At 40.9% G+C, this 16274-nt stretch overlaps 1 protein-coding gene and 2 long non-coding RNA genes across 5 annotated transcripts in view; all 3 read right to left on the bottom strand.

Moving 5' to 3' along the window:
• LOC121704816 (cyclin-dependent kinase 5 activator 1-like) overlaps window positions 1-7261 on the bottom strand; it is a 17332-nt gene extending 10071 nt beyond the window's left edge. Inside the window, exons 1-2 of one of the 2 annotated variants that reach the window (XR_006030656.1) lie at window positions 6677-7261; window positions 3013-5680 (exon numbers count right to left, since the gene is read on the bottom strand). Coding sequence is in view for 1 of the 2 variants with exons in the window: in XM_042085330.1 (XP_041941264.1) it covers window positions 4629-5579 (951 nt within the window). In the remaining variant the exon portion in view is untranslated. Of the gene's footprint in view, window positions 1-1744; window positions 5681-6676 lie in introns of those variants that run through there. The other variant, XM_042085330.1, reaches the window with a different exon arrangement.
• A 4479-nt stretch (window positions 7262-11740) lies between these two features.
• On the bottom strand, window positions 11741-13927 carry LOC121704830. The gene is made up of 3 exons (XR_006030660.1): window positions 13850-13927; window positions 13594-13696; window positions 11741-13503 (listed from the first exon to the last, which is right to left on the bottom strand). It is a non-coding gene; the product is annotated as an uncharacterized LOC121704830 (long non-coding RNA).
• Window positions 13928-14884: 957 nt separating this feature from the next.
• Window positions 14885-16040, bottom strand: LOC121704832. Of its 2 annotated transcripts, none has more exons than XR_006030661.1 (3): window positions 15447-16040; window positions 15271-15348; window positions 14885-15148 (listed from the first exon to the last, which is right to left on the bottom strand). It is a non-coding gene; the product is annotated as an uncharacterized LOC121704832 (long non-coding RNA). The 2 variants fall into 2 exon arrangements; XR_006030662.1 differs by having other exon boundaries at window positions 14885-15127.
• Between the last annotated feature and the right edge of the window lie 234 nt (window positions 16041-16274).

The raw sequence follows: 16274 nt of genomic DNA, 5'->3' as shown, positions 1-16274 counted from the left end.
TGTAGTGCCACCATGTGGTGAACAGTGACATTGCCACAGCATCCTCTGATCAAAACCCTCCTCTTAATATGATGGGGATTTGACCCTATAAGAATGATGTAATCTTTACATTAATTAAATGTGTTTGGGATTTAAATAATTGCCTTGGGAATGACATAGTAGTCAGTGGCAGCTCAACTACTCTTGCCTTTACAATAAACATCTGACTCCAGAGGTTTTAGTCTGGTAATTGTGTAAAGTAAGTAAGTAAGTAAGTATATATACTCTTTTGATCCCGTGAGGGAAATTTGGTCTCTGCATTTATCCCAATCCGTGAATTAGTGAAACACACTCAGCACACAGTGAACACACAGTGAGGTGAAGCACGCACTAATCCCGGCGCAGTGAGCTGCCTGCAACAACAGCGGCGCTCGGGGAGCAGTGAGGGGTTAGGTGCCTTGCTCAAGGGCACTTCAGCCGTGCCTACTGGTCGGGGTTCGAACCGGCAACCCTCCAGTTACAGGTCCGAAGCGCTAACCAGTAGGCCAAGGCTGCCCATATATATGTGTTTCAACATCCATAACCAATACTATGTGAATGTGGAAGTCCACATTATACCGTGATAGCGGCAAGTGTAGTGTAAATATTGATGTAAAATCAAAAGCAAAGCCTTCTGTGCACTAGGCCTGTTACACTACACATTGTTTTTTCCCCCCTGTCCCCTGTTGGAAAGCACACAGCCAATCAGCTTGGAATGTGACACCAATACAGCCAATCAGCACCGTGTCACATGGTCCTGCCCAGCCAATGGCACAGTGTGGCTGAGTGCAGAGAGGGGGGGGGAGATGGCTGCCACTGCACGCGTGCTGCAGGCCCATGTGTGTCCTGTAGAGAGGAGAGGGGCTGGGCTGGGCTGCCTCAGTGCTGCCTGCCTGCCTGCCGGGTTACGTAAGACTGCAGTGGCGCTTCTCTCCGTTCCTCTCACTCAATAGCCATGCACATGTAGCAGGCAGGAGTATCTCTCTCTCTCTCTCTCTCTCCCTTGCTGAACTGTCAGGGTGGTACTCCTCACACATCATACTGGTGGGTTGTTCTGCTCTGCTCTGTTCACGTGGACATGAAGTCATCTGTAATCTCGGTCACTCCGAGCAGGTGTGGCTACCGCACTGTACCTCCTCAGTACTGTCTTGTGATGGATGCTTTGATTTATTTTATGTCTGACCATTTTTTTTATCCATTCTCTTGGTTGCTCTACTTTTTTTCTTCATCACGTACACTTATGTCTTCATGTCTGAAAAATAATAAAACTAATTTATTTACAGTCACACCTGAAATTATGTCATGTAGTTTTGTAAACTGTACCTGGTTTCTTTGCCATCTATCTACAGTCAGGCAGACTGATGACTTGGAAATTCTATAGACCCTTTTAACCGCATAAACAAACATGCACGTTCCTTAGGCATTTCTGGTGGCACAGAAAACAACATTAACCTAATGATGACAAAAAAATGTAAAAAGTTACAAGTAAAAAAGTAAAATTTTACAGTCAACATTTTGTAGAGCATTACACTAAAGTCCGATTTATTTTCATTTCAAACTATCGCCGTTGGTTTTAAACACTTCAACCGGAAACCCTTTAGGAACAGATTGCAAGGATCTATAACTACCCAGAATTCCATTAAATGATGAGAGTGTGGTGAAATAACTACTGGAGTCACAAATGTTTAATTTTGTTTTTATACAAAGTAAACAGAAGAGTTGAACAGACTCAGACAAACTTTTACACGTTCATACACATCCACACAGATTCACAGATTGCTTTCTTGTATAGTCTAACAACACAGCTTTCATAAACATCCACACAGATTCACAGATTGCTTTCTTGTATAGTCTAACAACACAGCTTTCATACGTTTTTTTTGTTTGTTTGTTTGTTAGTTTGCTTTCCTCTGCTTTGTGCAACGAAAATAATCATAATAACCATACAACGCAGTACACAAAGGGAAAAAAAGAAGATAACTAAATTTACAAGTCCTTTGCTACTATACATTTTTTTTTCTTACTGTTTGTTACATCAAACATTAAGTGTTATGATCGAAAATGGCACATAATAATGAATAAGGTGTCAGAATGAGAATACAAAATGAATTCCATTCCCAAAAGCCTCTGAATAAACACCCATTACCCAGTGATAGAGTGAACAGTCATCCCTGGGTTTTAGCAATAATAATAATTATAATAATAATAATAACAACAATAATAATAATAATAATCCATTGAACATATTTGTTACTTGGCTCATTAATTACATTCGGCACTTTGTCTAGAACTCAGTTGAGGATTTCATCCTGTTCTGCAATTTCTCCTTTTATGTCAAGAATTCATTCCATCTTAATGGAACTGAACACCTGATCTTCACAAATCTTCATCATCTTCAAAGTTCTCCTGATCAGTTCACCTCATTTGCATGGGGAGCATGAAAGAGAAGGAGAAAGCTGTTTGATCTAGCTTAGAGAAGAAAACAGCACAAGTAAGAAAAGTAGATTTTTTTAAATGAATCTGTAGCCTCTATTACAATCCTCATAGACCCTTTATCTTTTGTTGAATTTATTGGCGCTTCATATGACAAGCGCATTGCAGCTCCTTTTGTTTCATTTACATCTTGAGCAACCTTGTCTCTGCCAATCAAAAATACAGGACATGGAAAGTACTGTTTGAATCCTGAATCAATCATATTTAAAAGCTACATAAAACACCAGTATCCCTTGTCAGTTGACTTCTACATAATTGAAATCAGGACAAATGAAGGAAAATTATTCTCTATCAAACAATGTTTTTTTTAAATGGCACCTATATTTTCCATATTCCCAGTGCCAAACTGTTTCTAGATTGTGACATAACACTGAGCTCTGATATGTGAAATTTCAGAGGCTGTCTGGATCTCAGGGAATTGTATTTGTTGGCTTGTGATTGTTTTGCTTCGCAAAAAGAAAGATTGAAAGGGAAAAAAATCTTAACCTTTGGCATCAAAACACTTTCAGTATGATATGGCACATTTTTTTAAAATAAACAGTCAGGGCATCAGGGCATGAATGAGAGAGTGACCATATGTGTGTGTGTAAGCAAAGAGAAGCATGCAAGGAACACCCGTATATGCACACACACACACACACACAGACAGACAATTCATTTGAGAAAAAAAGAGGAGGAAGAAGAAGATGAAAAGAGAGAAGAAGAAGAAGAAGAAGAAGAAGAAGAAGAAGAAGAAGAAGAAATCAAGATTATAAATAAAACTCCCTACAGTGGGGTTGTGCCTCCATGATGGAGATCAGATGATCTTTTCTCATTTATTCTTCATGAAGTGAAAAGGTACGTAGGTCTACAAGTTAAAAGGTTATGGAAGAATGGTGTTTTGATCCTTGCTTGTACACCATTTGTGTCCAGCTCCAACTTCCATAATTTCGTGTCCAGCTCCCTTTGCTTGCGCAATTTCGTGACTCCACAATCTTTCTGATACGGGACAACAGGGCGAACTGAAGAGGGAAGAGGTGGGGGTGTTGGGTTGTGTCCTTCTGACTACAATGCTCAGACCATATCGATGGCTCTTGCCCCCTTCTGTCCATTCAGCTTAACATACCATACTATGTAATCACTATGATGTCTCCTGGCTCAATAGCTCCACGAATGCTTCAAAAAAGTGCTGAATGATGGCATGTACCTTTAAAATAATAAGAAACACTGTATCGTCTTCCCAGTGACATTTAGCCATATTTATATAGAGATTCTTTTTTTTTATTATTTCACTGTAAATAGACATAGTAACTAACAATGTCAACAGTATTGCTGGTAGGTCATACCAAGTCCCAGAGACGCTTCTCCATCCTGGGTTTCGGGATGAAAATTGGCACAAATGCGTGTGACTGGGAGGGGAATCTGTGTCACACAGAGAAGAAAAGACTTAATCGGGCTGTGGAAGGATCACTTTAGGACTGGCAAAGGGTGTGCGTCTGGTCCATGCCAAAAGCCGACTGGGATTTCCTGATATTTAAACCACCGGCGACTTCAAAGTCCTTTTGGTGGTTGCAGCTGGGGCTGTGGCTGTATCCACTCCTCCACATTGTCCTCCATTTTGAAGCAGCCAGAGGATTGGTTAAGTCTAGCAAGCCAAGAATGTGCAAACTTGGCACTGATTTCACCCCATCTTTCCCTCTGTAATTGTCTAATTTGATTAGTGAGAAAATTATTTAGTTTCCAGGGGAGATACTTCTTGTTTAGTTTGTTATGACATGATACTGAACGCCCAGCTTACCAATGGACATTTTAGAGAATTTTGGGAGGGAGGGGGGGAGAGAGGAAAGACTGTGAGTGTATTATTTTACCAGCATTGTTGATGTTCCTCACCTTTCTTGAAATGAATGCAGTTCTCTTTCTTTCATCTTCTGCAATTCAGTGGCATGTTCTACATTGTCCTCTCCCCAGTCCCAGAGACGCATGCCCACCAGCCAATCAGAAATAAAAAATATAGATTTTGAGCCCCCATATACAGCATCATTTCAACTCCTCCCTCTTTTTAATTATCCTCCCCATTCCCCATTTGGTCTCTGTTGTTTTTCTTGTTTCTCGTTTTCTATTTAGATTTTTTTTTTTTTTTATCGATCCAGGCCAATCAGCAACCGGTGGTCCTGCTTCTCCTTCTGGCTCTCGTTCTTGAGATCGGCGAAGACCTGCGTGAAGTAGTGCGGGTCCGAGTTGAGCTGGAGCATCTTGGTGCTCATGCGGTTGATGATCTCCAGACAGCGGTCCCAGAAGGCCTCCTTCTCGGCCTCCACCAGGAAGGGCTTGAGTGGGTAGGAGATCTCGTTGCCCATGTAAGAGTAGGACAGGTAGAGACAGGTGAGCAACGAGGCCTGAAGCTCGCGCTCGCTGGCCACCTCAGCCGAGATCACGTCCCGGCACAGCATGTAGAGGAAGACGACGTTGGCCGGCGTGATGAAGCCCTGGTCCTGCCAGCCCTGCAGCAGTAGCGACCGGTCCACACTGCGCAACCACAGCACCGGGTCCGCCGGGGACAGGCGCTTCAGCCGGTAGCAGCGGCGGCACAGGAACTCGCCCAGGCTCCGCAGGAGCTCGCTGGTGGACGCCTGGACGATGACCCGCTTGGGCGTGCCCGCGTTGGCGGACTGGCCCGTGACAGAGCCGGTCAGCGAGGTCCTTTTGGCGGTGGCCACCATGTTGGAGGTGGTTTTGGAGGTGGGGATGGCGGCAGCGGCGGCAGCAGCAGCAGCGACAGTGGTGTCCTGGGCAAAGCTGGACAGGTTGGCACAGGACTGAGACTTTTTCAGGTTTTGGCTGTTGAGGTGGCCCACACTGCCCTCCTCCTGGCTGTCTCCCGAGGGCAGCTTCTTGGAGCCTTTCCTCTTGGCGGAGACCACCACAATTCGCTTCCATGGCAGGATGTTTATGAGCGACTGGCGCTTCAGGGGCTTGTCCTTGGCATTTTTGCTGTTCTGAACAGCTGTGTAGGGCCCCACAGTTGCAGGGCCATCCTCAAACAGGGCGGCCTTGCGATAACTGGGGGACAGGGATAGCACAGTGCCCATGTTGTGTTAAGACTTGAAGGTGACAGTGGAGTGAACAACAAGCCACAAGACTGTGACAGGAAGAAGAGCTCACAGGATTCGTCAAAGTGTATGGAGAGTATCTGTAATGGAAAAGATTCCATTATATACCAAGATTTCCACTTCATAAAGAAAACCCTTTACACTGCTAAATGTTAAGCAGAACAATTTATGGGGCAAAACTCCAATGAAAATTATCATTATTATTAGATTCATGTATTTTAAAAAATGAAGAGATAGGTTACTGTGAATCACTGGTAATTACACCAACTCTTTGATGTCCTGTAACACTACAGACATTATTAGACAAAATATTATGTTTCCAAGATGTTACTGTGCACAGAACACATTTCAGGGTTCAGGTTTTATATCATCAGGTTTCCTATAATGATTTCCATCCGTGTCCTATCGCTGTTTCCTGCCATTAATCAGCTACCTCAATAGCCAAAGCACAAAGCTACAACGTGGTGTGATGGAATGCCACAACAGTGGAATGCTTGATCATCTTATATATGATATAGCCTAATATATTGTACAAATTCAAAGCGTCAAAGCCTACTAGATGGGCCTCTTCTTAAATCAAATATTTTTTGTTGCAAATTGCAGCGCTATTTTGTGTTATTGGGCAAACCAAGTCAATAGGAACATAACGAAATGTGCGCTGGCATCCATCTTAGCTTCAAAATGGAAGCCCTCTATGTAAACACCTTCTCTCCCCGCGTCACATTATGAATACATTATAAAAAAAAACATCAGCTGCAGCTAATACACGCTTTAACTCTTTGTTTCTCAATGGAATTATATTCTAGCACAATATTTAAACAACTGCTAATCAGAAACACACTTTACATCTGATCAATATAAACGATCAGGTGCTGAGCTATAAAGTGAAATAATCTTAATCGCATTCACAGCTCCAAACATTGTGATAACACCGTTTTTTTGATGGTCGAAGTTGAAATCAGCATTTTAAGTCTACTCTAATGCATAAATTCATATTAACATAGCCTAGTAGCAGTGAACATAGCTGATGTAATTCGTGTTAGCAGCCATGCAACTGCTAATAAATAAATACTTACCTTCCATTGAATTGAATCAGTGCATGAAATCCATCACTATGTGCCTTGTGATGAATTTCCCCTGTCCTTCCTATGCTTATTTACGTCAAGGTATAATGTAATATCAGGATGGCCAGAATGTTTTTCGCTGTCCAAGGTCCTGGAGCTCCCACTAACATAATAATGCTGGCAAACCCTACCTACGTAATAATATCAAGGACTGTATTGACGTTTTCCGTTATATTCGGCATTTTAAGATACAAAGCCTACCTGTAGAACAGTATCCTACATTTTATCAGGGTAAATTTAGCCTAGGCCTACTGATCATCGTGTTAGACTAAAACATAAACGAGCCTATACTACTCGCAATGTATACAATTCCTCAACAAATGCGATAATCTGTTCATTCATTCCCAACGAACCGATTCAACGTATAGGCTATTTTTGTGTTTGGTCCTCTCGGTCAAATACACCGTAAATCAGATGGAGAACCCTTCACTTAAACCGAATAATAATTTTAAAAATCACATTTCAATACTATAATAATATATGGAAGTAAAAATCACAACGAGTCTCAAAATAGACCTTTGCGCAAAACAGCCCCCTAAAATCTCCACGCTTTTGACGCAGACATCCGCAGATTTTCGGGATGACACAGAAGGGGAGATTGATGAAGGCATGTTATTGGTCCTTGCTGCTGCCGCTTAGTCGTTGGAGGTGGAGTAGGCTGACAGTGGTTGGCTGCCGGCTTATGATCTGTCCATGGTGCTTGTCCCTCCCTTATCAACATCTGTATGACGGGGGCATGGAAGGTAGATTTAACCCTGAGGACTCCTCACTCAAATCCCCACGTCGCCAGCTGGAGGGGTTGGAGTGTTTAATCAGTGCAAAGCAATAAAAACAACGCGTTGCTGAGTGTAGGGATTACTGACTAAATCAGGCTACTGCTCTGAAATTGCGCTGGAGGAAATATGTAGCGTGGGCTAAGCGTGTGGGCGAAAGTAGGTTATAGACGACATGATCATGTCACCATTTGGCAATTGCTAATCAATAATGTCATAACAACACTATGGTGGTCATTTTCTTTACTTACATTCTACATGTAGTGAGGTTTCTGAAAGATTGTTTTTGAACCGAGATTTGAGTTAGTTGGCTTAATGAAGTAACTTTTTAGTCAGAGGCAGTGATGGGCAAGCTAGAAAATGTAGTGAGCTAAGCTACCAGATATCCTATGTTAAATGAAGTTTAACATAAAAGCTTCCTCAAGATGAAGTTACATTTCGTAAAAGTAGTTTACTACATCAGAAGCTACTTTGTAATTTACAGGAAAAAAAAAATACATAAACCAAAAAATTGAACCAGCTTCATTCAAAGTCAGTGCTATTTCAATGACCTAGCCATCTTAACTCAGTCATAACAGATACAGTAACTTAGTTACCTTGATTTAGAGATGTAGGCTATAACAAAAAGGACAACCAAAATAAAATCAATTTGAGGGAACAAAAGGCTCCACGCAATAGCAAAGGGCAGGTATGGGCTACTGAGAGAGTGTACATTTAAGTTTGGAGGATAAACTGTAAGCTAACTTTTTGCTCTAACTCAAGCTCTTAACTCTAACCCGTAACTATATTCGTAACACAGTAGCAAAGGCATACACAATGTAACAATGTGCGTGCATGCATGCATCCCAGATAGCAAACATACACTGGGACGGAACTGGGCCACACCTACCACAACGTCCGGCACGGATCTGCATAATGGACCTGATCCGGCGTCCAAACGCACATCGGTCCAAAATTAATAAGGGCTAAGACTGGCCCAGTTCCGTATGGTAGTCTGTGTTACTGATCTGTTTATCATATGCAATACGGGTCCGCTTATTGTGTGTGGTACGGACCCGTTTATCAGACATCAGCCGGCTTTATTTGACATGTGAAATGTGATTGGTAATTAGGGCTAATTATCCTGAAAAATCTGTTTGCTACACATTTGCTAACAGGTTCGTTATAGGTTCACCCAGGCTAAAGTTCGTAACGTTTTCCCAACAGCTCAACTGATAAACATAAGCTAGGCTACAAACACAAGGGGGGTAAAAAAAACTTTACACATAAGTGTCTTCTTATTTTTTTTATTCAACAACCTGGCTGTAGAAGTGCAATCCCAGACAAAGTTTAAGTCGTGTTAATTCCACTGTTCCCATCGATATTCAGGCTGTCTTCCTCAGTCATCTCCATGGTCAATCTGAAACAACAAAAAATAAACGAGCCATTTATTCCTTTTTGAAAATAGGTTAAGTCACAATTACACTCGTTTTTTTTATCATCAGTGATCCTGTTGGCGTTAGCTGTTACCAAAATAGGCTAGTTATTGTGATGGCTGTTTTGCTCAAGCTAAGCTAGTAGCCTAGCCTATATTGCTGGAAAATAATAGTATAACCTTACAGTAAAGTTATCAATCGCTCGTTTGCTTATTTTTGTCTCTGAATAAACCAACAGAGATAAAAAGCAGAAAAGCAGAGCCTACCTTGAAAAGTTGGGCTGTCCTAGTCCAGGCTGGCAAATCATGTCAAAAGATTGACAGTGAGCAAACCAAAGATCCTTGATTAAAGTTACTGCTTGGACTTCTGCATGCGTGGCAAGAATATGGGGTTGTCTCATAGCACTGTTTGATCTGACACAAACAACAATTGACTACTTTTACCACTGCTAGGTAATAATAAAAATAATGAAACGAGCATATGATCAATATTGAGCCAACTATATCTTCTTTTCCAGCCTTACTGTAGAAATGAAGTGGCCATGGGAACATAGTGCACCCCCATGGTTTCTAAATTTGTGCCATTCCAAAATACCTTTTTTTTTCTTTAGCAGCCAGTTGACAATGAAGTAGGGAAAGGTCAATTTAGCAGAATCAGCACCTTAATTAATATCATTACCACCTGGGTCTGCTGTGAAAAAATGGTCCTTCGGCTCATATCCGTATCACAGGTTTGGGCCAAATCGGTGTTTTGTATTTTAAACGCATCTCCTGACTTCCAGTTAAGTTGCGGAAATTGGACCTGGGACAAATCTGTAAACCGGTGATAAAACAGCATTGCTAGCAGAGCTGAAACCTGTATCAGGAGCAGACCTGACCCACAGTCAGATACCGTAAGTCCGCTACAGGCGGATCTAATGGCTTTTATGCGGATCCGGCCCAAAGGAAATTGCTATCTGGGATGTTTGCATCTTCATTATTGGGTAGATTTTCCCATGTAAAAGCTTCACCTCTTGATTATCCCAGTACCATGTTCAAGTCACACAAACAATTTTGAAAGCCTATTTTATAGACATTGCTCAATAAAACCACGCAGTAGACTACCACTAACATCTTCACAAGCACAATTTTGTTGCTTCATCTCTGGCATGAAAAATTAGTTTATATAGAATATATCCTAAATGATTCATGTATGGGCGGCCAGAAGGAAGCTCTACTCAAAGCTCCACAAATGCTCTAGAAAATGTACCTTCTGTAAAAGCTACTGCACTACATGGTCAAAAAAACAGCTTAGCTATTTGTAACAGGGTGATACATAGGAAGGGCCAAGGGGCCAATCACAGTAGCCTGACTACGCCACCCTGAAGCCTAATGCGTCAGGGAATCTTTAAGCAGGGATTAAAGTGAAAAAAAAAAATCGTTTGACTGAACTTTTTTTCAGGCCATAAGTTGTTCATATCTACCTATAGAGATAGCACCCCTTTTGCGGTCGCGACCTATTGGTTTTTAATGTACAAAAAGATGCAAACAGCAAAGTAAAGGGAGTATTCGCCTTATTCACACGGCGGCCATTGTTTAAACCAAAACGAGGCTACAGGGTACACTTACTATATAAGTTTTACCAAAATATCTAGAAATATGGATTCGGAATTCTAAATGCAGTTTATTATGCTCAATGCAGCTCATTGCACTTCTAATGGAGGGCGATGTGGTATAACATAATGACTGAGCTAGGCTTAAGGCTAACAACAGTAGAATGCAATAGGCGCAGTGATGGCTCATGATGCAATACAAGGAACAATCATAGCCAGAATTTTGTTAAAAGCAGACAAAAGGTCAAAGTCTGGTCAATTATGATAGAAATGCTGTAACTTTAGGCTTAGGCCTACTCATTAAAATCAACAGAGAGCCCACTACCTATATATTGTAACCCAAAACTTTGCCGCTGCTGGCCATTTTGGTGCCCTAACTGGTGAAATACAGTATTAATCTAAGTATGTCATCATATGGTCAACTATAAAGATGTAGGCTAATCTGCCTGTTCCCAGGGATGGGTAGTATTTCTGAAACATGCAATATGTATTTGTATTCCAAATATAAAATAGTATTTTGTCATTTGTATTTTATTGGGTTGAAGGAAATGGCTCTGTATTTTGTATCAAAATACTTTATTGGTGTGTATTTTTGTATTTTAGAAATACTGCAAAATACTATATGTGAAAAACACTAAAAAAAAAGTAGATACTACACACAGGTGTAATGAATAATTGGTAATTAGGCAACAATGGTTTATTTTTATCGCAATCAGCTAATGTGAGAACAGCTGTGTTCAAAGACACTAACAGCTTTTCAGTGACTGCTATTGTTGAAGCATCAGCTCTGGTCTGAAGCACTGGTGTGAAGTCGTACGCAAGTAAAGATGAGCAAGTTTACCTCTGCAAGTTCACATAAGGACACCGACAAAGGCAACCATGTCCTATTGTCTCCATGCCAATCTTTAACAGAAAAAATGTCAGATATCTCAATGAACCACAATGACATCAATAGATGGTAAGGTGTTGAGTGTGTTTGAATTCTGTTCCTTGTAGCATCCATTTCTGCATTCTACAGTGGGGACAAGTTCACCTTGTTTAATTAAATAACAATTATATTTTTCCTTATAATTTCCTTATTAGCTGCATACTTGAGGTTGGCGATATTAAGGCATAGCAAGTTTCTCACATACTGGAACTTCAAGATACATAGCCTTATGATTTTCTTATTTAGTTCTGCACTGGACTTGAATTATGAAATTTGGCACGATACACAATTATGATTTTGGCCTATTGATTATAATGTGGTTAATTGAAAGCTCTGTCAGTCATTTTGGATAAGCATCAGCTAGATGACTAAATGTAAATTCTTGAATTATTCTTCTGATCACATTACATGAACTTGCATACGGTATACCGTTTGATACATAATATGGTTACTGTATTTTGTAGTTTATTTTGACACATTAAAAATGAGGTTTAGGCATTTTATTTTGAAATACATTCTGATGTATTTTTGCCCATCCCGGCATGGCCCCTTTGCCATAACGTGCAATGTAACGCATGCGCTATGTGCGCACACTCAGATATAAATGATAAATATATATAAAAATGATATAGATATAAATACATCACAGATACCATGGCGACAAGAAGTCTTCCCGGAGTTGTGCCTTTTATCATTACTCTCGGTTACAAAAACTTTGTGCAGAGGAAATAACCGAACAGCTACATGCAAGGTGCGTGGCACCAGGATAAATTATGCCTATTCAACAACGTCATCAGGCATCTCCAAACGCACCAAGATAGGCGTAAGTGACTGACCTAGCATAAAGAGTCACAGGTGACAAGCTAACCATCGCAGTGTTCTGATGCTGGGAACAGGCAGGGATGGGCAAAAATAAATCAGAATGTATTTCAAAATAAAATACCCAATACCCTTGCACAGGTAAACTTGCGTACGACTTCACACCAGTGCTTCAGACCTTCAGTGAACTAAAAGGGCAACAGGTAAAAGTATATATAAGGTCCCCAATATACAGAGCCCAGAAGCTAAAAGATTAAAATATGACCATTGGCCATTAAAACCAAAATCTTGGTGACCCGGCAGTCCGACCCCACTAGCCAGGACACAGTGGAGACGCGGCAGTCCGACCGCCGCTATCCAGAACACAGGAGAACCGGCAGTCCGGCCGCTGCTATCCAGAACACAGGAGACCCGGCAGTCCGGCCGCCGCTATCCAGAACACAGGAGACCCAGTAGTCTGACTGCCGCTGTCCATAAGTCACATCCATGGCACCTGGTAGGCCAATGCCACACCAGTGGTCGCTAAGAGGCTAACTCCTGCAACTAAGTCCGCACAGGGCTGGTCCAGAGGAGGCACCAAAGACTTCCAGAAAGCCTGAGGATGGTAGGAGAGGTCCACAGGAAGGCTGGTCGGTAAAGCTCTCCAGATCCATAAACTCCTGGCCGGCTGCTGTCTTGTCTTAGAAATAAAAAGCAAAGAAGCACAAAAACAATCTGCCAACAAATTAACATACCTGGAATTCATGTCTTATGTGTCCTGCCAACTTACGCCAGAATGTAAACAGGGTGATACATAGGAAGGGCCAAGGGGCCAATCACAGTAGCCTGACTACGCCACCCTGAAGCCTAATGCGTCAGGGAATCTTTAAGAGATTGTACCGCTTTCAGGTTCGTAACTACACAGTGGACATGAATTACAGGAAAACAATATTTATTAAGACAAAAAGGTAGGGAAGTGGAGATCTGAGGGTGGCAACTATGGAAGTTCAGACCAATATCATGCAAGCATAAAGAAAGGTTCACCTGTTACACAGCAAAGGTACACAGTAAAGCTACAAGGAATACACCAAAAACATCACACATGTGCTTAAACTAGACCCCCCTCAGAGCCACCTCCCTACTAAATAAAGATGAAAGTTACACAAACAAAAGGACAAGACAAGCAAAACAAAAAAACATAACAAATAACCAAAGCAAAACCAAGACAAGACAGCAGCACGACCCATGTTACCCCACCAGCATGGCTGTGCTGCCTAAAAGAACAGGACACAGAAGATTAAACAATGAAAACACCACAATATACATAACAGAAAACCACAAATGTTTATGGGGAGACAGCATACCTGACGGTAGCACAGACAGGGGCTACACCAGTGGAGTCTACATTGCTTCTTCTTTCCTTTTTAATGGCGGTTGGCAAACATCTTTTGGAAGCATTACCGCCACCTACCGAAATGGAGTGTGAGTCTGGATATATTTAAATCTTAATAGCTAAAAAAAAAAAAAAAAAATAAAGAAAAGGAATTAGGTTCCTCTATATTCTTCCAATAAGACCAGTTTCTTCCAAGAAGTGAAACAAAGCTCTAAAACAAACTTCACCTGAGTTTTTCTGCAGAATTGTTTCTACTCTTAAAGACTCACTCTCTTTCTCCAACTCTTGAATGAGTTGCTGTCTCTCCTAGTTTACATTGCTACTGGCTGCTGCCCCTCTTAAGTAGCACTCCACTGGTGCCAGATTGATTAATTGCCTAAGCCCATGCCCCACCCCCTTCATTAGCACTGGCAGGTGCTATTGGAAATAGCAGGCAGAGGTCTACCTGCTACATATTGAAAAGCAGAAAATAGCTACGCTACCACCAAGCCACTGAGAAATTAAGTTAAGCTACTGCCCATCACTGGTCAGAGGTCATACAAATTGACATCAGTAGACTGTATAAGTAAGTGCCTAATTCAGGGGTGGACAAACTTTTTGGCTCAAGGGCCACATTGGGTTTTGAAAATTGCCTGCGGCCCGTAGTTTGCCCACTCCTGGCCTAAGTGATCTATTTAGTTGGTTTATTTTATTTGTTTAATTGCTGAAACTTTGCATTGTTTGATATGTCCCCCGTATTGGAAAAAGGGAAAGTTATCTTTCCTTGGGGCATGGTGTTGCTATAAAAGCAGTTTTGAGTATATTTGTGGGTGTACTTTCACACTCCAATATCTATGATAAAAGAGAACCCCTTGCTTTACATATTATATATTCACAAAGTTGGATACACGTAACAAATACATAAACTGCATCATTGTTCTGAAAAGCAGTCATATTCAACATGTACAGGTGAGATTTAATAATACTGCCCATCTAAACTAAAAATTCACAACCAAGGTGTTAATTGTTTATTTTGATATGTCGTATGATATGAACACATACACCAATGGGCATGTTAAAAAGGTTAAAAAGTTGATTTATTCCCTGTAACGTTTTTAAAGTTCTTTGTACAGTTAAGGTTTAGTTAAATGATTGTATTTAGAGATAGTTGCCAAAGCATCTTTTAAATCTATGAATTAAATATTTAATTGACAGCACAGTGTATGTGTAAGTATTTATTTAATTTACTTGTCAGAATCTTGTACAGCCAAGGGTATGACAGATTACACACTGATCTGTTATTGACCATTTAATACATTTAACAGATTGTGTTTGTGTAACTATATACAGTATGTCAGATTCAGCCACATCAAGTAATCTGACAGTACATCTGACTGACATAATGCTCATAAGTTTATTAGAAGGTGTATGTTTTGAAAATATTTAGGAGGTCTTTAAGATGAAGATGACTCCTTGGGCAGTGCACAGATCATTCTGGGTTCGTAGGTTGCATCTACGAGGCTTGTCTTCAGAGGAAAAGCCAGACACTAATTAATAAAGTCAACATAGTTGAAACCATGAGAAAAATAGTGTCATGAATAGTATTTCGAATCAAATCAATATTCTGTTTTCAGACATGCCACTAAATGAAACAAAGTGACATACTTACCTGTATTAGAACAGGCCGTTTCAATAGTTTCATCTTTGCTGGAGGCATATCGTCTTTCTTGACACCAATCTTGAATTTCTGCATTATAAAAAGAGCATACAGTAGAAAATCTATTACAGTAATGTGATATGTGTGACCATTCCTACACATTTAATGTTAGACTGCATAATACCAACCTTCTGATTAATCTTGGGCATCTTTCCAAGGAGACAAAGTAAACCCTTCCTAGGCTGCGTCTTCTCCTCTGGGCTGGAGAAAGTGGAATCGCTTTGGCCCTCGATCTCATCCTCATTTGGTGCAGGAGACAAAACTATCACAACTAGAGTCCTTGTTCACCTTAGCTCACCTGTTTATCATGTGATCACAGTCTCCTCAAAGAATGGATCCTGAGACTCCATAGCTTTCAAAATGAGCTCCTCTGAACCAAATTCCTTCTCTAGATCCTTATAGATGGCCTTGTAGACCTTTTGAATCTTTGTGAATCTTGAAGTTTCATTTCGTGAGATGCCTGCGGCAACATCCAGATTGTACTGTAGAGAACCTTGTCCATCAACCTTCTGGACATGTCTAACATATTATCTGAAAGGTATTGCTGTTTCTTTACCTGAGAAAGCAAGTTATCAATTCGCCTTATTCTCCCGGCAGCCAGAACGAGGCTACAGGGTACAGGGGGCCCTTTATATTACACACTTTATATTATGCAGACCAGAGGCAGCGACTGTTCCATTCAAGTCTATGGACCCTTTCAAGAAAGTTCCATTATCAGCATCATAGTTGGCCCCACAAGACTTCCGTTTTAACATTCCATATGTTATCTTAATGCAGAGGAAGTAGATTGGGGCCCAAATAGAACGTTCAAGCATTGTTTTTGTTTTTATTGTTGAAAGGGTCTATAGCTCAGAATTTCACCACATGCTAAGATCTTGGTTCTATAGGGTTAGGAATGTGAATTTTGGGCACATTTTCATGATCCTCAAACCATTCTGACCATTTCAGGTAGCATT

The sequence above is a fragment of the Alosa sapidissima genome, chromosome 3 (assembly GCF_018492685.1).
Source record: "Alosa sapidissima isolate fAloSap1 chromosome 3, fAloSap1.pri, whole genome shotgun sequence".
Taxonomy (NCBI): Eukaryota; Metazoa; Chordata; class Actinopteri; order Clupeiformes; family Clupeidae; genus Alosa; species Alosa sapidissima.
Note: the sequence above shows the minus strand (reverse complement) of the source record. Positions and strands in the feature narration are given on the sequence as shown.